Source organism: Nesoenas mayeri (assembly GCF_963082525.1).
Source record: "Nesoenas mayeri genome assembly, chromosome: 2".
In the NCBI taxonomy this organism is placed as follows: Eukaryota; Metazoa; Chordata; class Aves; order Columbiformes; family Columbidae; genus Nesoenas; species Nesoenas mayeri.
Window position 1 is genome coordinate 138,437,295 of NC_137543.1, and position 24,963 is coordinate 138,462,257.

General features: G+C 38.8%; 1 protein-coding gene across 1 annotated transcript; it reads left to right on the forward strand.

The window, feature by feature from the left end:
- Positions 1-14,742: 14,742 nt before the first annotated feature.
- BET1 (Bet1 golgi vesicular membrane trafficking protein) lies at positions 14,743-22,289 on the forward strand. Its single transcript, XM_080340523.1, has 4 exons — positions 14,743-14,920; positions 18,084-18,199; positions 20,110-20,166; positions 21,034-22,289. Exons 1-4 carry the CDS (start codon positions 14,902-14,904, stop codon positions 21,187-21,189), a joined length of 348 nt encoding a protein of 115 aa, XP_080196649.1. The 5' UTR covers positions 14,743-14,901; the 3' UTR covers positions 21,190-22,289.
- Positions 22,290-24,963: the final 2,674 nt, after the last annotated feature.

Consider the following 24,963-nt stretch of genomic DNA (forward strand, 5'->3'; position numbering starts at 1 on the left):
ATTACTTAACTAAGTTGTGGTATTGAATGCCCTTTCCAGTAACAGTTGTACCTTGTTTGGTTTACGTGGGTATAGCTTCACTTTCTCACCTTTTATTTGCCAGATTTGCTGAAGACCTACCAATCTCTGAAATATTTTCCCAGAAAGTGAATGTAGACCTTGGTCTGAAACAGAGCTGGCACATCCCTTACTACAGTGGAATGATTTCACCACAGTTCTGCGTTGATAAATGAGTTGTTTCTAGTGTCCAGTTATATTGAACAGGATAGCCAATGCTACTAAGCATGAAACACAAACAAAAATCTAACATTTTCTGTTGTCTCAATTCTGCACAGGACTGTGGCTTCTGTACCAACTGAACTTTTTAAACCTTATGTCATCAACTTTGATTCTTAGACCACTTGGAAAAGCACTCAGATTTTGTGGTGTCAGTAGAAAATAAAATATGATGATCTTCAGAAATTTAACAGATGGTTTTGCACATTAAAACAAAAATCAGAAATATTTCAATATAATGTGGAGATTGAAGTAATTCCAGATTCTAAGAACTAAAAGTTAGTAGTTCAGAGATGGCCTGATTTCCAGGGGAGTAAAAAATTATACTGGGAAGGTAGACTGGGTTTGAGCAGAAACTGAGATATCTGATATAGCTAGATGTCAAAGGACAAAAAAAATAAGAAAAGTCTGTTCCTTTCCCCTTTGTTTCCTAAATACCATCTTTCCTCATAGCTGCACACCATACACTGTGTCAGCACTTTGCTCCAAAAGTCCCCCCAACCCATTCCTCCACTCCGAGCAGCACACTCATCCTCAGCAGCACAGTCTCTTACGTGGGCCACTTGGGTACAGAATGTGGTGACTGGGAGGACACAGGATTTTGTGAACATCCTCGGAAACAGCATCTTTAATTCTGACTAGCCCTGGATATGGAAAACAGCTATTACTACATTTGTGTTACGCTCTGTCAGACCCAGATGTATAAATACTATCCACTGTTTTACTGTCATTCTAGTTTTGCTGCTTTGCTGGTCCCTCCTGCTGTTTTATCCTTTTATCCTTGTGTTTTGTTATTTTTTTTGTTGTTGTTGTTTTGTGGGTTTTTCTTCCCATTCTCTGTCTGTTTGTTTGTGTTTGTGTTTGGTTTGTTTTTCCTCTTAACTGAAAGACAAGGGAACAGGATGAAGATTAAAGAAAATAAAATCCTCATACTTATCACAGTACATGTATTCCTATTACAGACTATAAATAGCAACTCCGCTTCACAGAGCTGTTAGAAGTCAAGGTTCACATCACCGAGTGGAAGACATCACACTATATCACTCCCAGAAGCCTTAATCTACAAGCCTTTTAGATTAACTGTGAAGCTGATTTCTTCTGTGAAGCTGTCAGTCTTTATTTTTACTCATCAGTAAGTGATCTGTATTTTAGTTGTACAGATTATCTTTCAAGTCCCTTCACCTGGAGAATTTTTAATCCATTTTTGATACACATTTTTGATAGTTAGGGAAATTGTAAGATTGCAAATAAATTGTGGTACTTGGTGCAATATCTCACTTTATCTGAGGGCTTTCAAGGTTGAAGACAAAGAATGCATCAAGGTGACATACTGTTCCCGGTTGGCCATGGGCATGCTAAAATGTAAGCAGCCACTCTATCTTGCCTTTCCTTCACCAGGGGGGAGGAAAGGAAAAGAAGACAGACTTGGGAGTTGAAACAGAAACAGATTTAATAGAACAATAAGAGTGATACAGAGCAACACTTAGCTGCTGCACCACAAGCTCCCAGTGACGAAGCCCAGAGGGTGGTCACCGCGGGCACAGAGAGTCCAGCAAAACACGCAGATTGCAGCAGGTGTAGGGGACCCACAGGTGGGACCCCTCACAGATGGTGGCCATCGAAGAAGAAGGGCCATCTTTAGCAACTTTCCACTTATTTATAGAGTGTGATGTTCATGGTAAGGAATACCTCATTGGCCAGCCTGGGCGTCAGTCTAAGGTGCTGTCGCGTCATTCTCCTTCCCAGCTGCTATCTTGCACCTGCAGCTGCACCACTGGAAAGTCCTTCATTCTCTTGGCAACAGCCAAGATATCATGAGTTCTTAAATTCTTTTTATACCAAATCACAAACACTGGAAAGCTACTGGAAGAAAACTTTAACTACTAAGAAGAAATTTGACTAATTGCATGGAAAATTACCTCAGTTCAGGTAATCCAGCACACATAGATTTGTAACAGTGAACTGGCAATTTCATTAAAATGCAAAGAATAAAGTTACAAGAGAAACATATTTGTACAAATAGTAATAGTTTATTAAATCACACTGGCCTTATGTTTTTTGGGGGAAGTCACTATAATTGCCATCTTCTAAAATCACCATGGTTTCCTGTTTTCATTTATCTTGACAGAAACCATAATTCATTTAACAAAAGCTTATCAGTCTTTTTGAATCAATAAATTTAAAAGAATCAGTAAAAACCTCAAGAAAGTATCTAGGACAGGATACATATTTTTTACAGAAGAAAAATATGGCTGTTAGAATTGACAAAGTTATATTTTTTAATCTATACTATAAAGATACAAGCCCAAACCCAACACCTGCATCTGTTTCACATCAGGTAGCTTTCTGGTCCTCTTTCAGAACCTCTTTCAGCTATTCATTCTGATTTCATGATTGAATTTATGCTTTCCTTAAGGTCAATACTGACATTTTCTTTAATACCTCTTGGGTCAGAAATTCTGCCTGAGCTGTAAGAATACAGCCAAATATAGGCCCTCCAAGGAGCAGCAACTGCAGATTTTACTGACTAAAACCTGCTAAAGGCATTGAATAATAATGTTTCACATGACAGTATGTGAGACATTAATGACCGATCACTACAGCAAATTCAGAACAAGAACTCATGATGAGTCTTTAATATAATGGATAAAATTCCAAATATTAGCAAATATTCAAAAGTTGTGAAGGAAGGAAAAAGATTTCTATTAGTCTTTGTCGGGTTGCCAGCTCTCAAATAATTCAAAGTAAATGGTTTCAAGGATCCTTATACTTCTTTCCAAGCCTTTTTAAGAGCCATCTACCAGTAAAGAGTGTGAAACATTAACCTCCTAATTTCAAATCTATTTCCATTTTTAGTAGGGTTTTTCCAGGTGGTCAGCATATATTTAAAATAATGCTTCTTTTTACATGAGAGAAAACACTCTGAGGATGAAAAAATACTCTTACAAGCAAAAGGGGTGAGTGAGACAGATGTCCTCCACCTACCCTAGCACTTCTGCAATGTGAGGCACGTCTTCTTCTCCCCTCTGGTGGAACTCAGCTGATTCTCCAAGTGATGCATTTCCATTCAGGCGAAGTCCAATGATACCTCCCAACACCACTGAGTTAATTCCATTATTTCTTATGCTTCTCATCTTGCACGCTGTGGTTCAGGTTAATTTGCATAAACCATTTCCATTTTCAGGACAGATTTATAAAGTCATTTACATAGTTGACAACTGCATGTCAGTGAAAGATTCATAGCATGGCTTCTGGTCTCCTGCTAATTGAGGTTAGAGAGGCATTACTGATGTAAAAATAATAATGATATCCTGCAACTCAGTACAAACCTACTAATAAATCAGCTCTAGAAAGAAAACAGTCTTTTCATATTATCTTCTTAAATGTCATTTAAAATCCTAATTAGTATTCCATGAAATAAAATCTTCTACATCACTGTGTTATGGTCTCCCAGGAAGAGTTTCAATTGTTTTGCTGTTCATTCACAGTACCTGTAAACAATTTTATTTGACTTCAAATTTATATTCTCCAGAGTTTTAGGAAAAATAAGCTCTTAAAAGACTGAAGATGAACAGTTGGACTAAAGTCTTGGCTAGAATTTATTTCTATCAAAGTTCACGTGAGATATTGCTGAAAATCAGTTTTATACAATACGGCTCACTGAAGAATCTCAAAGTTAAGCTCTAAAAACTCATCTAATAACCTCTTAGTCAATAGATAGCAAAAGTGATCCACAAAGGATCATATTGCTTTTTCAGGTGCCTGTGATATTCACATTCCTTATACCATGTGAGCATCCAGCAAAGAATCAATATCTTTTGAGAATTCTGCCAGATAGGGATTGGTTGAATATCTCAGCTCCCTTTTAGGACATCTCCCACACAGCATAACCTCTTTGCTTTTGTAATTGTACTGACCATACACAAGGCTTTAGTTATTTCTGCCTCTCCATGTATTTTCTTCCAGCCTAAGCAGGTGTCTCTCCCTTTTTTATCTCTCTTCTCCAGTAGAGGTGGCTTGTCCACCTATTGGGAGGTTATCTGTCTCCCAGTCACACTGCCTTCAGTCCCCTGAATTCATCTGAACACAAGCACTAGCTAATTGCTAAGGAATTTGAGCAGCCTTATTGCCTTAAAGATGTTAAATTCTGACAAGTATCCTGAAAACACCTGACTAGTTAAAAATCCCTTAATAATACATCGGTAGAGGAAAAGCTGTTACACAAGTTGTTGAGCTTTTTAGGCAGCAGAGAAAAAACAGAGGAGAAAGATTTCATTACTTTTATTGCTCACAGTAAAGCCTGGAGCTGCCTACACCCCAGGCAGCTCTGAAGGTCCATTCCCTGCCCCTTCCTTCCCTCCCTGCTCCTGATTTCTTTTGGGACCAGCACCAAGGCTGCCATGATTTGGCCAACAGAGCAGAGAGTGGGTGTGCTCATCTTGGGCACTGTGCTGCAATCTGGGCACCTGAGGAGCAGCAGACATGAATTGTCCAGAATGATGCCGGAGAAGTTCAGCCCAAGGCAGCAGTGAAATGTGCATCTCTTCTGCCTTCAGTTTTCCACCCATAGAAATCCCTGCACCAGCTGGTATTTCAGGGTGCAGGGATCCTGCTGGATGTTACCAGCTGCTTCACTCCCCGCTGGAAGTCCAGGCAGCCCAAGCCATAACAGAGAGATTAATTTCCTCTTTCTGACAACCACTGTGTTCGGAGGATGCAGGGAAGGATCAGGAGAAATCTTTGATGAATTCAATTGGTAGAATACAATACAGCGCATCTGCCTATTTTTAACCCAAACTATCTATGTCTAAATTTAAAAAGTTCTTATTACGGATCTGCTAAAGGGTGACAGTATCAAATATTTCTTAGTAATTCTTAATATGAAGTTTTGCTCCATAAATTATGTGATTCCTAGAACAGATTCTTATTACCAGCAGTGTAAGTGCATACAAAGAACCTGTATTTAGACCATAATAAATCATGACCTTAAACAGCCCCACGTGAAAGCTCTTTATACATAACTATTTGGTGATATGGAAGAATGTGATTTTGCAGATTTGCCTGCACATTCTGTGTTCTTTTCATAAAAGTGGAAAATCTAGTGCAGCATCATCAAACATAGCGATGTTTTTACCAAGAGGTACATTATTTCTAACAAAATTTTTTCCACTTTATTCTAAAAATTTACATATATTAATGTATTTTATATATCATATTAATACAGTTTTATTAAGTTTGTGCTTTTATTTGTTACTCCTTCAAATGGGTTGTTGCTTGCTAAAGTGTGACAGAAAATGTCATGCTCACAATGATATAATGGATACTAGAGCAGCCATAAGTGTTATAAGAGATCTAGGAGAGGTAGCATGCATTTGTATATAACTTACAAGATCATCCAACTCTATTGTAATGCAAAAAAATGATAATTCCTCTCCCACTGACTCTGAAGGAGGAATCATGTCTTCATATATAATCTGTATGATAGATCAGGTCATTTGATTCTACTGTAATGCGAATAGTGGACATTCTTCTTCCACTGACTTTGAATAATACTTTTCTTTCCTAAAGCATGCTGCACTTCAAGGCGTTATACCATATAAGTAAAAAAGATCAAATAAGCCTCTTAACATCCTTGGCAAGAAATCCACATTTTAGTGACAGGGAAACAGGAATCGAGATGTTAAAGTTTTGGCTCCATCTCACAATTTATTTTGCAAGTTTAAAATTCAATTATCCTCACTCTCCATCCTGCATATCACTTTTTAGCCACACTTTCTGAGCTAGTATCTGCACTGTGTGCTGCAGGACATAGGAGGAAATATGGCCCTTTCTCCAGGCAGCAGCACATGAGCCTACACTGAATCGCTCCTCCCGTGCCCATGATAGGAGGCACAGATCTAGAATTAAGAGCTAGACCTGCTCTCTTGGCAGGCCACCAAGATTTTTAACTGAGACTTGGCCCAGGATCTTTTGAGTTTCCTGTGATTCAGAAAGATCATGTGTCAGATCCAAGAGTGGTAGATCCAGCATCACGTGTACAAGCACGTTGAACTTGCATGCACATGGCACGTGCTGGACACATCAGACTTACGTCAGGTCAACTGCAGTGGCCCCAGTGCCTCTCCAGTCTGAGCTCTGGCACAGGTTGAGCTGTAAGTGCCGAGCAAATGCCAGGCACCAGAGCAAGCTGCCTCAGGCCCACCTTGTTTTCTGTCTGGTTTTGCTGTCCTTTCCAGACCTCTTTCTATTATCAATTTCTTAAGAACTAGAAACTCTAGAAAAAGACTGAAGCAATATACAGTCAGTAACACTGTAGTTGTCATTTGTCCAAATAAAGAAAACTGCATTTCCTAAAACAGAATCATGTGGCTAGAATCATTCCTACCTTTACTGTGGTTAGTGCTGATGCACAAAGGAGGAATTTGTTCTCAAGTTTATGCCACTGCCTCTACTCTTGGTCCACACAGTTCAGCAGAAAGTCATGTGAGAAACTCTTGAAACCAGATCCATGACCACGCATTCTGTCTGGAAATAGGGATGCTAAGTGGAGTACTAGGAGAATACTTTGTTTAGTAATTACTAAAGTATAGCCTTTAAATATATATGGAATATATCACTTAAAATACAGTCTTATTGAATAATAGTTTTTAAAATTTTTAATAAATGAGGTTATCCTAGTAATCTCATTTAAAGAAAAATTATCTTTAAAAATGAAGATTCATGAGTATGAAATTCAGATATGTTGAATGTCTATATTTTCCTTCACATCTGTGTGGTATATAGACACTCAGCATTCCTGTAGTAAACTAACATTTGCATTTTAACTTTATGAGTTTCCAACTGAATTATAATTCATTAGAATTATCATGTGGCATATGGATTCAGCTCAGAAGCATCACTCTGAGTAGAGTCTGCTTGTGTATAATGTCCTCTCCATCCTTCCTGCACCCTTCTGTGGAAAGTTACCTGACCCATCAACCTGACCCTTTCCCTTCATTCAGGACCTCAGGAAAGAGATTTGGATAAGAGTGTTCAGTTGAACCACTGGATTTCCTGGGTATAAGGACTCAAAATTACCAACATGTCTTTACTTGACTATGTAGAACTGAAGATAGCAGTTATTCAAGGGGCTGGCAGCCATCTGAGAAGCAGAGTCTCAAAACAGTATTTCTAGAATGGATAAGCTGAACAAGGCCTCCTCAGCAAAGTATAAAAGGAATGGAAAATAAGCTGGATAAGGTAGCTGGTTAATTTGTCACAAATCAAACAGCAGGGCATAGAGTTCCAATAGACAAAGGCCAGCACTCAGAGATAAAAGATGGAAGAGCAGTCTGGCGGACTTTGAGCTGTAAACCAGAATAATCCAACCCACAAAAGAGGCTGGTGGACCCTGAACCAAGGAGCAACCCACCACTGGACATGGGCTGGTGGACATCAAGATACCCACAACAGGATGGACTTGAACTTGGTGGACTTGAACTGTGGTAAGATGGGGTAGAAACCTTTTTATCATGTAGGCAGCTCTCCAGACCATTTGCCTAACATGATCCCTAAAAGAATAAATGATTCTGGTTATTGTCCAATTATGGGTTTACAAATATGGCTTGTACCCATAGAGTGGATGTTGGTGTGCAGTGGCATAAATGTGTAGACTGTAACTTAATTCTAACCCATATACCATGCCCATTTTGACTGTACAAGTGACAACAACTTTTCATATTATTTTTAAGCAAAGATTACTTCTGTCAGTGAATACACTGTGGGAGCTGAAATCTTCATAGTATACCATAAAACGTAGTCTAAGTTTGCTTTTATCTATATTTAGAGAAAACCATGAAAAGTATCTATGACTTTTAATTCTGAAAAATAATGATCATTTCTACACTGTAATTAATGATCCTTTCCACACTATAATTACTTCAGTCTTTGATCCTATGCCATAAAAACTAATGAAATTTTGTTACTGACTTCATTAAAAACTAGATAAGGTGCTCAAATTTTCACCAGGTTAAAAGGGCTTTTTCTTAGAAGCGTGTTGATGCATCTTTATGGAGAACAATGTTACTTTCTTCCCTGTTGCTACACTGCAACTGGCAAACAATATGAATACAGAAATTAAATACATACTCTTGTGGCATAATGTAGTGCCAAACAGAAATATACAACTAAACTCTGAATGAGCCACCACAGTACACAAAGCCACATAGTCCCATTAGCACCATGCTCCATCCGGTACAGGTAATTAGCTCTACTCCTGTAGTCCATGCAACAGCCTAAGAAAAGGTTCTTTATGAAGGTGCTCTGAATGGGTAATTTATTTGTAATAGCCTTTCTGGAAAACAAGGGACTTGCAAGAGCTTTTGCAGATTTATGTTTAGGCATTAGCTTCTCTAATTAGTCATCAAACAAATTGTTTTGTGCATGATTTGTTGACATAAGAAAAATCAAGAGAATTAAAGAAGTATATGTTGGGTTTATTTATCTTTTTTTTAAAGTAACTCTCCAGTGGCGAAGCACAAAGCTAGCACAAAACTACCTCCGGCACTCAGAAATCTTGATTTACATCCTCAGTTTTACCTTGCTGGACAAGGAAACAAGGATGATGTGTGCCTCATTCGTCTTGAGAAATGTGCTGTAGGAAAATGCTCTGCCTGGATCCAGGCCTGCAAAATAGCTCCCCCCTCACTGAAATTCACTGTGCTTAAAGTCTCTGTTTTTATTGAATTCTCTCTTTCTTTTTTTTTTTTTTTTTTTTTTTTTTTCCTGATGAAAACCTTCCCATATTTCTGAAAGGTCAAAATAAACAGAACGCAAATCATCAAATTACTGTTAAATTGCATCTTATAAAGCATTGGAACTGCATGCTCCATTCATCCCATGCATTTGTTTTACTGAAATGAAAAATTACTTTGACTTCCACTTTTTATTTTAAATGTATTAGTCCTCCTCTTCAGACATTACAGTTATTAATGCTCAGGCTGTGGCAATGGCTCTGAATTCTTATCACTCATTCATCTGATATTATTACCCAGTCAAATCTGACATCAGAAACGGTACCTTAATATTAGAGAAAGAAATCATAACTGGAATTATTCATAGATAACACAGCATACACTACGTGGAAGACAAAGAACCAGTGGAGCTGGTTATAGCCTGATCCAAAGTCAATACAAAAATTCTCCATGACTTCAGTAAATTTTTATTCTAGCCCTATGTAATGAGATTTAGGAGGGAGAACAGCAGTTGTATCCATAGCCTTCCTTCTCTATTTTGATGTAATTTAACAGCACTGACAAGAAATCTATAAAAATACAGTAGAGATTTCTGGGTGTGTTCCCAGCAGAATCAAACAAGAGATGGAGTGGCTTATGCTACTAAAAAGTAACTAAAAGATAGAATAAGCAGAATCACAGTATCTAGGAACAACATTTAAGTAAATAATAATTATATTTAAATGATATTATCCATAAAGCTCAATAATTCCCATACCTAGCTTATATCAAAGTGAGGAGAAAGATGTCTTCACTGTTAATCAAAAAAACCCAATGTGTTATAAATGTGAAAAAGACTGCATTTTCTTACTTTAAATATCTTCTTCACTTACTAGATACTTTCTGCTGATGCAACCATACACAAAGCTTCTCCTCCCCTCAGCTGGTCCTTTACTGCTGATCTGTGCCTGAGCAGCCCTGAGGCCTCCCTCAGAATAACCTTTTACTATGTCTAGAAAAACTGAGAGGATACTGAAATCAAGAACAAGAAAATAACATAGAATGCATTATAGCCACAACTGTATATAAATACACACTGTATATTTTGGTCTGAGCATATTTAGTGGGTTGTAAAATTTTATGAGTTTAGATGATTTTTCAACCTGCAATCATATACACGTGCAAAGCTGCTGGATGGGATTTTTTTACAGATACAAAATGTTAATGATCCTTTGAACCGGTGTATGGAAAGGCCTAGGATGACCAGGCAGGGATAAGTACAATTGCATATGTTCACGGAAGCTCTCCTGATTCCCAGCAACACAGTTTTATCAAAGATAACAGGAGTTCCCAGAATCTTGTCTAGGTATCTTCTTTGTATCTTCTAAAACCAATAAGAGGCTATTTTGGCAGATAATCATCAAGAGTTTTATTAAAAGAATGTCCTTAAAAAAAAAAAGGAATGTAGTTTGAAAACACAATGAGATGAGGTGACTCCAAAACAAATCCCAGAAAGAAGTTGCCGTGTATGATGGAACTGCATTAAGACCAGAAACGACCATGGTTCTCTTTTGTAGCATTTAATGAAGTTTTGAATCACTTCCATGGATGAAACTGAGAGGTTTGTCGGTACTTGCAGTGATTTGCATACATTCTCATAATTAAAGAACCTGAATAACAACTGCACACACTCTTCTGCTTGTGACTTGCATGATTAATTCTTTGCTTGGCAGTCCAGGTGGAAAGGAGAGGCAGCTGTGATCAGCCCCTTCAACCATTTCAAGTCTTACGGAAGGACGGGTTTTATATGGCATCTTCTGTTTTTCATTATGGCGGTGTTTGGAGAACACAGCCAGGAAGATAAGGTTGGTGATGTCCTAAATCCAGTGTCAGTTCTGTCAGCTTTCAGAGTATGGGAGGAAACACCTGAGTGATTTGACCAAGTTTGTTTTAACAAGCTAAATAGCATTAGAATAAACCAGGATATTAAGTGACAAGGATACTGATGAAAGGTGCTGATATTACTCCTTTGAAGACACCAGATCCTAATTATAAATATTCTGTGATCTAGCTCTGCTTCTATGTGGTTAATGTAATAGTTTTATTTAGAAATGTCTTGTCAGCTGTTACTTAATTGCACAATGGATCAAGCTTGAACTAGCAAACATTTTTCTTACTAATTGAAGCTTACCACTTAACAAAACAATGATTGAAATATTTGATATTAACATAATATCATGCAATATCAGCTTTTCAACTCTCTAATGATGCCTGTGACTTGTTAGGTTGTTTTCACAGCCTATAATTGTTGAAAGTAGGAAGTTATTAATGATGACTGTGAAAACCTGTTTATCAAACATGTAAGAACACTGACATTCTGGTTACTTATTTATTAATTAAATGATAATAATGTCATTATTATTATGTTAATAAGATTCCCAGGCTTTCAGTTGTCTATTGGAAGCTTGTTTATACAGGACCTTTTCAGACATCTTCCTTGGATTTTTTAATTTTTTATTGCTTTTGTGACAGAGTCATGGAGTAATCTACTAATAAAATACACGAGCTGTTTGCTCTGTAAAAGTATTCATCTCATTTAACTGGCACAAAAAATGGTAGCAGTGGCAGGACAGTTGGTAGGACATGTGGGACATGTCTTTTTTTAAGGAAAAAAAAAAAAGTAGTAATTGTTCAATAATATTTTGGGGAAAGGAGACTACACACTGACTAAGCAGAGTGTCTGATAATGACACACCTGGGCTAAAAAGATTATAAAAACATAGTCAAGACAGATAAACTTGCAGACTGCATACTTTTTTTTTTTTTTTTTTTTAATGTGCATCTTCTTCCTATATGTTGTCACTGGCAAACAAAACACTGACGAGCCAGTCATTGAAACCACTTGCTGACTAGTCATTTAGGCTTCCTGGCAGGAAGAACTGCAGATGCTCAGGAACAGCTGCAGCCACACCTGCTGACCCTGCACAGCTGGTTTGCAAAGCAGTGAGAGAGCTGCCAGGGAACTGGCCACAAAGCCCACAGGAGCACAATAAACCATGCCAACATAAAAATGGCTTTTATTTCACACATTCATTCTGTGAAATGATTAATATGGATAAACCCCATCAATGGAAATATAACATAAACAATGTGAATATTAATGATACCCAATTGACCTCTGTGTCCATCCTGTGTTGCAAAATGGAATCACAATCTCATTACTGTAATATCAGGAGAACTATAAAATTTACTTTTCTATGAGGCACTTTTAGCATATGAAAAAATATAAACTCAATATGATAAAAATAGATTTGAAGCATTAATCACGGCAGTATCATTCCCATGCTTTGCTGCGAGAAACAGTGAAGAATTAAATGTGTTATTCACAAACTGCAAATATATGCAATATGTTGTTTCAAAACATCATACGTAGGTTATAGACATAAACACTATGAGTTGCAATCAACTTACATGTTGCTAATTGGGACTTTATTTTATAGAAAATTTAAGTAAGAATGAAAAATGAGCTGCTTAGTAATGAACTATAACTACAATCCTAGTTGGGAGTTGTTTTGTTTGTTTGTTTGTTTTTACCTAGTTAGGTATAAATCCGTATTTATTTAAAAAAGAGAAGAAAAGAGTCGGTGGAGGGAAGAGGGCTGATGCAGAATATGCAAATATTGTAAAGAAAAATATTTTCATATAGAAATGCTACCAAATGTAATCATTTTCTTGGACGGTGTATGAAGAAAAAAATATGAACGATATATAACAATGGGAGGTTCAGCCTAGCTGTTACGAAAGGATGTTTTCCTAGTGCCTCCTAGAGCCACGATTTCACTCTATGGTTCTGAATTTAGTTGCTGCAAAGACTGTCACTCTAACCCCACTTCAGCAATCGTGTTTGAAAGGGATATTGCTCTTAATAGGGCCCTAGTTCAAGCCTGCAGCACTCATAAACAAGGTTTTCTCAGAATCTCTTCATTTTCTACAAATTTTATACGACAACATCTCAATTTTGCAGTTTTAAGCAAGAGACCTTTGTCCTGACAAGTTTAAGAAATGGGCCCATCTGTGAGCTTCAGGCAGTTTTAGCATGAACAACATAGCAGCTTTCTTTTTCTTGAAACAACTGATTTATTTCCCTGAATTTATGTAAATTAAGTCGCAAATCACCACTGATGGCAGATTGCAAAGTCCTGCAAGAATTTTTCACTTCCAGACAAAATCCCATGGAGATTTGCCTCACTGAACAGTAGGGGTGACAGTTTTGAAGTTGGTTTTCTCTTCCATTTAGTATGTGTAACTAATGCCTTAGTTAAAATTCTGGGTAAACTGCTTAAATTATCAAACATTAAATAAACTATAGGACAAATTTCTACATTACATTAATTTTACTCTTTATAATGTTGTTTGAGATGTGGGCATTCAGATGTGGCTGAGGAATAAATAAATGAACAACAGCTTCTCAATGCTGCAATTGTCTTTTTCATGCTCTGCAAAAGATACATGGGCTGTCTTACAGGAGCTACGCAGGGTGTCAGCTGAAGGGCACAGGCATTCTCGCTGATGAGCGTCATTTCATTCTTCCTTCTACAACTTTACCTGCCCAGGTGAAGCCTCCTGTTACACTGCAAGCTAACTGAAGCAGAAGCTTTAGTCTGAGTTTATATAGCTTGTACAACACAAGTAGGTCTTGGTTGAATATTCAGTGTCTTAGGTCCTACCAGAACACACACCCCAAATAAATCAGTGGTATAGTAGCTTCTTATGACTGGAAAAAGCCCATCTTTACTCCAGTGGATGCTGCACTTGAAGTAGCAAACTCTGAATGGGCTCCGTAACATGATTTGCTTTATGCTGGAGTACTGATAAATCATTCTGGTATCATCCTGGGAAATAAATACAATCCACTGGTATACAAGATGAGTCACATCTTTTAACACAAGCAGGTAAAACCCACTTCTGATAAAGCATTGCAAGATGTTAAAGAATGAAGAAAAAAATATTTTAACAAATTAAATTTAAATCTTTTAGAGAACCAAAGATTCAACAATAATGAAATCTGTGGATTTCCAGTTCAAATTGCTGTATGCTGCAGTAGCTTGCCTGTTACTGCTAAATAAACTGTGTGAAAAAAAGGTGGTAAAGCTCCACTCAGCACTGAATTTTAATTTTTTGACTGCCTGTTATGGCCCTCTGAAATGAAAGCAAAGATATTTTTTTTTGGCCTTTCAGGACCAGTTCTTAAAAGTTTAATGCAAGCTGAAGTAGGTAATGTATTAAGTAAATTCAGGACTGGTTAACAGAATTTGCCCTTCTCCTGAAGCCGCAGGGAGGTGACCATGGAGGGCAGAGGCTGCTCAGCCAGCAGTTAGGCTCTCACATGATGCTCCTGCCACCTTCGTCGGCTCCGAAACCACTGTCTCACAGTCCAGCCCCTGAAATGTGCACTTTTAGGAAATCACGCCAATTTCAGGGCCCGTTGGGCACACGTGGGTCGAATGGTCTGTCACACTGTCCCCTGGCAGCCGCCACGCTGCTTCGGGCGCTGCGGGGATCCCCTGCAGACACCGCGCTCCAGCCTGCGGTAACCGTGCCCCACGAGGCTGTAGGAGCCGGGCCCGTCCTCACCTCGCTCGCCACACAAGACCCCGCCGCTGGGCCCCGGCAGGCCTGGGCCAGGCCGCTCCTCCGCCCGGCGCGGCACTACAACCCCCGCCAGCCCCCGCGCGGCCCCGCCCCGCCCCGCGGAGCCCGCAGCGCTGTCGTGGCGCTGGCCGGTGCCTGAGCGGGGCGGCCGAGCCGGAGCTGGGCCGCGGCAGCCCCGCAGAGCCGAGAGTCCCTCAGGCGCCGTGGGCCCCGGAGCCGCTGCCGTCCTTCTCCTCCTCCGTCGGCAGCTCCGGGCGCAGCCATGCGGCGCGCGGGGCTGGGTAAGCGCGGCAGGTCTCGGCGGCGCGGCCTGCAGCCGCCCGGCCCGGCCTGGCGGGGCGTCGGGCGCGGGCAGTGGCTGCGTGGCCTCCCTGTTGCTGGGGGTTAAACGAAGGGGGAGAAGGGGTGAGAGGCTCGGCGGGCCGGGGCAGCCTGTGCTGTGGGTGGGCCGCGCTGTGCCCGGGCCTGCGGCAGCCGCTGCCCGAGCCGGCTGGGAAGGGCAGGCCCCGGCCCGGCCGCCGGGCTGCTTCGGGGAGGGTCGGTGCGGGAGGGGGCTGTGGGCTTGCGGCAGAGCTGGGGGCTTTGGCCGGGGAAAGTATCGTGTCCGTCACCCGTGCTTCTGTCTCACGTGTCTTTCTATCTCAGCTGGGTTCACGGAGCAGCACTGGGATTTGTATTTAATTGTATTCGTGAATGGTTCGAATGCAGTGCTAGTTTGGGTCCTGCGTCTGTGGATGGACAGATTTATCACACTTCAGTCAAGTCCTTTTCAAACGCGCTTGTGTGTGTGTGTGCATGTGTTTTCCTGCTCGGTGGTTTGAGTTTAGGCCTCACGTTTCAACTGACAGCCGCACTGATGACTATAAAGAAACTTTGAACTTCCATGTTGGATTCTAGAGCCATGTAGGTGCAGTGATCTCACTCGAAAGCTTAGGTAATGTTTACACCTTAGAAGTTTATGACTGAGTTCTTGATTTTTTTTTTTTTCCTTGAAAGTGAATATTCAGGGGCTGATAAATGCCATATGTCTAAACGAGATGTGTCTGTAACACTACTCAAGATTTACTTCTACACTTTTGGTTTGTATTGTGTAATAGGACTTTCACAAGAAAATTAAATCTTGGAATCTCTTCTTCCTAGATGGCGAAAGGTGTTGGGATGTTTATCATGAAAATGTGGGCATTTGATAATGCTTACTTCTTCAGTCCTTTTCTGTGCCACACTATCAACTTGCTCTTGGGTGTGAACTGAGAATTGTTAGACTGAAGGCCATCCTGCTCATTATGCTATTTCTGAAAAAGTGAAGGGATGGATGGTTATGGAAGGTGTGCAGGGAAAAGAGCATGTGGGTTTTTAGCATGTCTCAGGAAGACAATGCCTTAAGAAACATCCTGAAACTACTTCTTAAGAAATCTGCTAGAAGGCCAAATGGAAGACTTAAATGTCTGACTGCTGTCAGAAATTTGAGAAAAAACTTCTTCTCAGTAAGGGTGACAGAGCACTGGAACAGGCTGCCCAGGGAGGTTGTGGAGTCTCCTTCTCTGGAAACGTTCAAGACCCACCTGGACATGTTCCTGTGCGACCTCTCCTAGGCGTTCCTGCTCCAGCAGGGGGATTGGACTAGATGATCTTTTGAGGTCCCTTCCAATCCCAAACATACTGTGATACTGTGATACTGTCAGCTGCAGTACAACATGCTGCTTTTCCTTGGCATTTCTACTGTCAGTCTGGAATTCGTTTTTATTTAGTAGGCTGTAAATAGAAGTTAGGTACCAGCATTTATGTCGTTATCACCTGCTACCTGGTACCTCTTTTTTAACCAGTGATTATGTTATGGTCATGTCTATATTACGTATCCTGTCAATGAACAGTATTGCAAGGCAGCCCATATATCTGCCATGCTGAAGTTTCTGTCCATCCTGTAAAAAGCAGTAGCCAGGCTTCTACAGAAGTGCTTTCTATAACACGTATAGAAGTGTCTGTGCCAATTGTGGCAGTTGTTGCGACAGTCTGTGTAATAATAATAGTAGTTATGGTATTTTGGCCTGAAGCTATAAGGTATATTAACTTTAAATACATTCATAATTGTGTGTCCCTTGGTAGGAAGTACTGTAGTTAGATATATTTGTAAAACAAGACAAAGGGGATGACCCCCCTCTCTAAATGATGTAATTTTAATCAATTTTCTATATTCAGTGTTTGTATTTTGGCCTGGGGGGGGAACTTCTTGGCTCTCGTTGTGATGAGATGGAAACATACAGTTCACCCAGTCTTGTTGAGAATTAGCTGTTAGCTTAGTTTGTAGAATAACATTAAAGCAGTTTACAAGTACAAACTAAAGAAATGTCATTACTTTAATAACAGCTTTATGGTTTAATATAAAATTACATCTCTTATCAAAATAGCATTGTAATTATATTTTAAAATATTAATATTATGTATGCCAAGCACACAGTAAAACTGAGGTGGAGCTTTATCTGCGAATGTGGTCGGTGTCTCGTTTTTTTCCCTTTTCCTCAAGAAGAAGGCACCTCAACACAAAAATCTTTCAAGTGCATTGAAGAGGAATTAAGCAAAGGCTTTCAGATAATTTTAATGTGGCATTCTGATGAGCACATAAATGTAGGTTAATGTTATAGCCAAGTTGCTGGTTGACTTAAACTAGTAGGATCTTTATCATAAGCTTATAATAGTTCTTTTCTGGTTGCCTTTCTCAGTCTTGGTCTCTCTTCTTTGGTTTCAAATCTTATATTTGAGGCCTAAGACTGATTTTGTCTAGACAGGACATGGCTTTAATTCTCCTGTGCCCATGCTGCTGATCTTTATTAGAGGTTGGAGGAAGCGAATGTGTGGAGCTGGGGAGCTTTAATTCCCTTCTGCCCTGCGTACTCTGCTGCGTCATTTGTCTGCTGACAGTACTGAAGCTCTGTCACTCAAAAAGCAAAGGCAGGAGTGGAACAGAATTGCAGAATGGTGACAGAAGTGGCAGTGTTCTGCTCAGAGGCCTGGCTTCTGGTCTGAGTTCTTGTTTGTAGAGAAACAAGTAAGGATCAGAGTATGGTCTCACCTTTAAATGTGGGCAGTCTCTCCTATATTAGAGAATTATCTCAACTTTCCTATTTTCAGTTAGGTTTACTGCTCTATGTAGTGGTCTCAAGTCTTTCTTCACATCTCCATGTAATGTCTAGGTTGACTTCCATAGAGGTAATCTGAAAATACTACAGCCATTCCCCAGTTTTCCTTTTTTGATTTGCATATTGAAAGATAACTTACGTGTTTCAATAAGGTTGAATCTCTGTCTCAGAAACATGCAGCACCTCTTCTTGACTGCCAAGGGTGACGCTAAGGAAATGCATTTTAAATGGAAAGAGAGCTTTTGTGCATGTGAAGAGCACTTGCTCCAATGGTGTTTTCTGTCTTAACTCCTGGCTGTTGTGTTTATAGGCGATGGAGCACCTGCTGGGAACCATGGCTATGCCAATAGTGGATACAGTGTTTATGAAGAAGAAAATGACAGGTTAACAGAAAGTCTGCGTACAAAAGTCAGTGCCATTAAATCAGTAAGTATTTAATTACAGTGGTATCATCACATTTATTGAATTAAATTATATGCACCAGTGAAGCAGTAGACATAGTTTAAAACATAAATTTAATACAAGAAAGAATTATTGTCTGCCAAAATACGCAGTGAGTCATTTGTATACTGATTCTTCCTTTAATTAGATTTTTTAAGGTAAAGGTGTCCTTTTTTGCTAATTTGAGGAGAGCTATGGTGTTACCTTGCTGTCCTACAGAATGAATTACTGTCTGCAGAGACTAGAAACTTAGAATTTAGGTCAGTAAACTGTCTGTTTCATTTAAGAAAATGGACTACTTTTTGGTGTTATCATTATGGCCCATCAGCTTCTGCTGTATCTGGTGATAAAGCTGTATTGTAGAAACAACTGTTAGAAATAATATACCAATATCCTGTGAAAGAGAAGTTTTTTGTTTTAATGATTCTGAGTCCTTCCGGAGATTGAGGACTTCTTTCAAGCAAGTCGAACTGAAAGAGAACTCTGTGGTGTGTGTGTTTTTTTTTCCTGAACAACTAAAGATTTTTTTAAAATACATTCTTAGCAATAGGTGGTATTTCTATGTATGTAGTACAAGCCAATGAATTCTTAGGCCTAAACTCATTCAAATTTCTGTTGCTAATACTTTTGCTTAAAAGTAATTTGTTTAGTCTAAAATAGAAACAAAATCCTTAGGTTTAGAGTAATAATTTAGGATAAGTTAAGGGGGCAAAAAGAAGAACTTTGACCTTTGTTCTAGAATTTCATTTCTTGTCTCCTTCTCTGTTATATTTCCAAATCAGCATATCTTGACAGTGCAGTTGGTAGTGCCCCGTGCAGTAGCATGTGTGTTCTTTCTGCAGTTGGATCTTCTACTGCAATGTAACGAGAAGCCTCATGTACAATCAGTTTCACTCTTGACTTAATTATAGATTGCAGAAAAATGCAACAGTAAGAAATCCTGGGATTTGAGGTTATGCCACAAAAAACATGGGTTTTGGCTAATCCAAAGCATGGAGGCCTGGAGCACATTTCCCTCCGTTCCCAGAGCTGGGCTGGTTGCTTAAGGGCCACGTGCTGGTAAGAACTGTGACAGAGGAAGAGCTGCCAAGAACCCTTAGTGTTACTTCTCCTTGTTTTACTTGAGAGCTGCTTTTAAGCCAAGGCTTTCCTGGCTGGCCCCCACCTTTGCAGTGTTGCAGCTCTATCTGTGCCTGGCCTCATACCTCCCTAGTTCTGACCCTCACTTGTAGACTTGACTTTGTGGCTTGACCTTGCACTTGTCTCGCAGCTATGAATGTGCTGGGTGATCACCAGGCTGTTGCTGACCCTGGTTACTACCTCTGGACAGACTCTCACTTGAATAACTCGATGTGCCTCCTTGTCCTTGCTGTTCCATGACGCAAAGCAGAGAAGGAATACACAATTTCAGAAAAGAAATTCCCATTTATAGCATAGAAGCAGCTTGTCAAAAGAGATGCTTTACCAGGTTACAGGTGTCAACTCCAGCAACACTGAGTCAAAAAGAGTGCTTGTGGTCCTCTGTGCTGTGTGCCAGTAGTTTTAACAATTGTTCCAGGAAATGGGTAGTTGCTACTTAGGCTTGACTAGATCTTGAATTTTTGAAAGTCCGTGCAATAATTTTAATAAGGAATAGTCTGTTGAGGAGAAAAGGGGAGGAGGAGCACTGAGTACCTTCTATGTCTCTCTAGACTCATCTAGTCAAATGACAAATATTTACTTTCCTAAGGCTTATTGACAGAATATTGTGCATGTTATTTTGTTTATTGAAAATACCAGGTACTGTTTTCTCGTTTTACCTGGGGAAATGCTAGTCACATCAGATATTTTGCACTGGTTTCTCTTATCTGTGTATAACTGATTACTCATTTAATGCTTTTTGTTTGTTTTAATAGCTTTCCATTGAAATTGGAACAGAAGTTAAAAACCAAAATAAAATGTTATCAGAAATGGTAAGTTGTGGAGGGGTTTTGATAGATAAAGATCTGTTGCTGAATTAGTCAGGCTCAAAGGTATCTCAAGGCCGCTTTGAGGAGCTGAGAACAGAATCTGCTGTGAGAAAGGGGGGCGTTCCACAATCACCGGGGTCCTGGCGTGGCGTGAATCATCGGACGTATCATCAGTGAGACTCCAGAGCACGGACAGCCCACAATACTCATTTAGCGAATCCATGCTTGGAGCGTGGACGCGTGATTAGAATATAGTTACGTATATAAGGAAACTTGTTTCTGTAATAAATGGCTTAGCGTGATTCACATTGAATCGACTTGTTTTGCTGAGTCCTTATCTCGCTCTTACTGTAAGTGTTTAGTCACTAACTTTACTAAACCTTTAATCCCACCCCATATTTAATGTAAAATATTCCTTAATTTAGTATGAACATTTGTATTAAAATGTTGACAGACTAATTCAGGAGCAATATTTCTGCACAAAAAGATGTGCAGATGCATTACTTCGAAGGCACAGCCAAGATCTTTCCACTTCAGATATGGCTATTTATTTTCAATTAGCAATTGTAAAGTATTGTTAAAAAGGCAGTTCTATAGTTAATTATATTTAAGAATAGAAGAGGAAAGCAAAAAATAAGGAAGTCAGAAATACCTTTCTTGCTTGCATTGATCTGGATAAATTGGCCAGAGTTTTCCTGGTTAATTTTTCAGAAACTGCCTCTGACATAATCTTAGTTTTGGAAAATGTGAAAAAACAGGAAAAACTGCATTTAGCAAGCTTTAGGAGTAGTCTTTTTTTAAGTTATTATTTTATTTTTTTACCTCCCAGTATAACATGCTTTTTGTTGTTTTGTTTGTTTTTAAATGTAGGATAATGATTTTGACTCTACGGGTGGACTTCTAGGTGCAACCATGGGCCGACTGAGAACACTCTCCAGAGGAAGCCAGACAAAGTTATTATGCTACATGATGCTCTTTGCATTGTTTGTTTTTTTTGTAATATACTGGATTATTAAACTGAGGTGATGCATGTTACCTTCAGTTTAAATTGTTTAATTTCAACTATGAAGCAGTCTTAATTAATGAAGACATTGATCTAAAGTGACATATTCTGTTGGTAAAATACAGCGAAATTATTGTAAATTGCATTAACTATTAATGCAATGTTATATATAGTTTTCTTAATGTATCAGAATTTTTCCCATCATCCTCTGTTTTGGGGGGATTATTTGTAAATATGCAGAAGCTGCTAGCATAATAGGTTGCTTTTTAGGGGAAAATAGTTTTTAGACTTGATTTGAAAAATATAGAGAACAACGGTTGTTCGGATATTAAGCAACTGCAGAATTACAAGGCTTTCTTTTTCTTTCTGCCTTTCATTCTGGGCCATGCTCTAAATTAGAGCTCCAGTTTCAGGCGTATAGTAATTTCTAGGTTGCAAAAGCATGGAGAATACTTGGATCTTTCTAAATGGGTTTTATCTGTGGATTTTTAAAAGGCTGGACTGAAGCTAACAAATGTAATAGTAGTACCCCCCAAATTATTTTTGTGGATAGGTCTGGTAGCTTATATGTTAGGTAGCTTAAACTGTGTTAAAACTGGATTTTTTAATTTTGGGTTTTTTTTTTATTTAAATGTGACAAATCATGCTTACCCATCTCTGCCTTTAAGCAAATGCCTTTGATCGTTGGGATCAACCAATATGGACACAGTGCAAATGTATTCTTTATATTTAAAGTATATAAACTTAATGATTCCATTGAATCACTTAGAACTTTTACCATTAGTATGTTTACTTTCCAATTTGTGATGATCCCTAAATCTACACTGCGTTACATCTGAAATACAAGGTCAGATATTTTGAATTTTATATTAAAGTATATTGTGATGCACTTGTTGGAGGTGCTGTCATGTTAAGGTTTTTTTTAAGACTTTGCTTTGGATCACCAAATAGTTTCTAACAGGTGTAGCTGTTATGTTGTTGAGTTTTACATTCAAATATTAAGTTTCTTAGCTAATGAAATTGTACCTACAATTTTTGGAAAACTTTTCTAGAAATATTGTATAACATGTTGTCATTAATAACTAATTCCAAGCTGACAAATAAAGTGTCCTGTAGTATTCTAGCTAGTGTTGGTTTTATACATTCTTTTCTGCTGTAGAACACCAGTGTATTGTTTGGAAATGGCTATATTGTTGTGGGGAGCACTATTAAAGTAAGAAATTGAGGTGTCTGCTCCATTTGTTTCATGTTAGATTTCATGTATAACAGAAGTGTGGCATGTAAATCACATATCTAATATGAGACACACAGTATGTGTAAAAGTAATTAAAGCTTAAATATTTCTGGCCAGTTTAATTTTTATTGAAAGCGCTACAATAGTTCTACAAATAGCAGAACATCTAAGTACTAACACCAGGATAATGCATTGTCTTTTTATGAGAATAGCTAGCCAGCAGGATAGAATTTGCCATCAAAAATTGTTGCACTTTTATAGTAATGGTGAGACAGTAGAGTGCAAGGTACCTAATGAGATGCTAATTACTGACATATGTTTTGACAGCTACACTCCCCTGATAGTTCATCATCCTCTAAGAATATATTCCTGATTCTTAAACGTGGTGTATGAACAATTTTTAGGCTTTTTTTTTTTCCTAACAATCAATCTGCCATACCAATAAATTGTAATTTTTTAAATTACCTAATAGAAAGTAGAAAAATGGGTGGATACACCTAGTTCTATGACCAATACATTTTTCTGTCTTTGTTCTGAAAAATACGTTAACAGCGTTCCTTAAGTCTTGACAGAGCACATATTGGTAAAAATCTTTTACCAATCCTTCAGGTCATGTATAAAAAATACCCAGGACTTCATTTTAAATGCCAAACCAGATTGAAAGGTACTTATTTTACCCTTGAAACACACTGGCTGTTACATTCAGTGTGCATGGTCTTGCTTAATTTTCAAGGAAGAGTGGAGATGCATCACTTGCTTGGACTTGTTTCCAGTTATCTGCATATGATGACAAGCATGGTGTCCTCTGTACCACCTCCTAATCACATTAAACATTTGCTTGCTATACTGATGGAGCAAGTACAAAACTGTACATAACCCATGTGTTCTATGCATTTATTATGAAACTGCTTTCATTACACTGTTTACAGAAGTAACATCCATGGTGTGGACAAATGTGTTGCCAGCACCATAAACACCCTTTTGTATACAGGGATGTTACTACTTCAGAAGACTTAAGATATAATTTGGCACATCTAATTTTCACCTTATTTAAAAAATAACCTTAACTTGATGTAACACTGTATTTTCATCTTGAAATAAGTTAAAACCTCTCCTAGCATACAACTGCCCCTGCTTAAGCCTAGCCAGACCTCTTGCAGCTGAACTCCATACAAGCTTCTGTTTAGGTCTTATCACTTCAGACAGTCACGTAGAGCATCATAGGCTCTTCCCGGGGTTTTCTGCTGGACTGCTGGCTCCAATGACCTACAGGATACATACTAATGCCGATTGTCTACAGAACACCTCATCCACTTCCTACCCCTATTATAGTATAGTATTAGTATTACATGGTACTATAGTATAGTAGTATGTAATATATAAAGCTTTTCTGCTTTCAAAATGAATGGCTCCTCCAAGCTTATTTACCTTTGATTATATATTTCTAATCAGACTAGTTTAAAAACTGCCATTTTATATCACTGAGTCATCCCAAACAGTTCCCTGTGCTAGCCAGACTGCTAACACCTGTACCTTAAGCAATTTTCTTCACAGATTTCACCTTTGGGGAGAAGAAGAAAAAAAACAAACAAAACACGAAACCAAACAAACAAAACCAAAAAAACCCAACCAACCAACCAACCAACCCAAACTCAACCAAGCCAAACAAACCCATAAAACAACAAACACACCAAAACATAGAACACCATAGTTCTGCCAAACTACTTAATTCAGTAGCCTGAAGATTCCCCACGTTCCTATGTGCCTTGTTGAAAGCAGCAGAGCTGGAACAACTGTAGGTCACTTGTTCGTCGTGCTGCAGTGCTGTCTGCTTTTTCCAGCTGCAGACAGCCCCTGCCAGTGCTTAGGATCTTGCATCTTCACAGCACTGTAGCTATGGTAAGTAATACATCCTCAGAACTCCTCTGTGATGCCGATAAAAGCCCTTCATTTGCAGCAGGAATCTGGGACACATGGCTTGTTTATATGAAGTTATAAATGGGCAGTGGTAAGATCTGGCATTAGCGATGTGACAGACATGTTGCAGCCATTATATAAATATAGTATTAAAAAGAAAACACCTTTCACATGTGTTTGTACGTTTTTACAAAATGGCTGGTAATAACATTTTTGTCTCTATGAGTGAGATAAGAAATGTTTCCTCCAGCATCTACAGGCAGGCAGCTAGTGCCCATCTCTTCCCCATGGAGACAGGACAGAAGGTTTTACCTCATTTGAGAGGATCAAGATGACAAAGGACTTGCATGATGTTAATCTAGCAGCCCTGTAAGAAGACAAAACCATGGGACTCACTATCCTGTCAGGAACTCTGTGAGGAAGCTGGGTAAGATACATAGTAAAGTAATCTTGTATATCAGCTATTTATATAGATATATATCTATATATCTACAGTTTGATGGTTTATATTTTATCAATAATGCATTATTGATACAGCATATAAATATTTTAATATATAAAAATATATATTAGAATATTATTGTTTCAGCAGGCTACCCCTGGAATGCTTTTCTTCTGGCACAGCATCACTTTGCTTTCCAGTCCC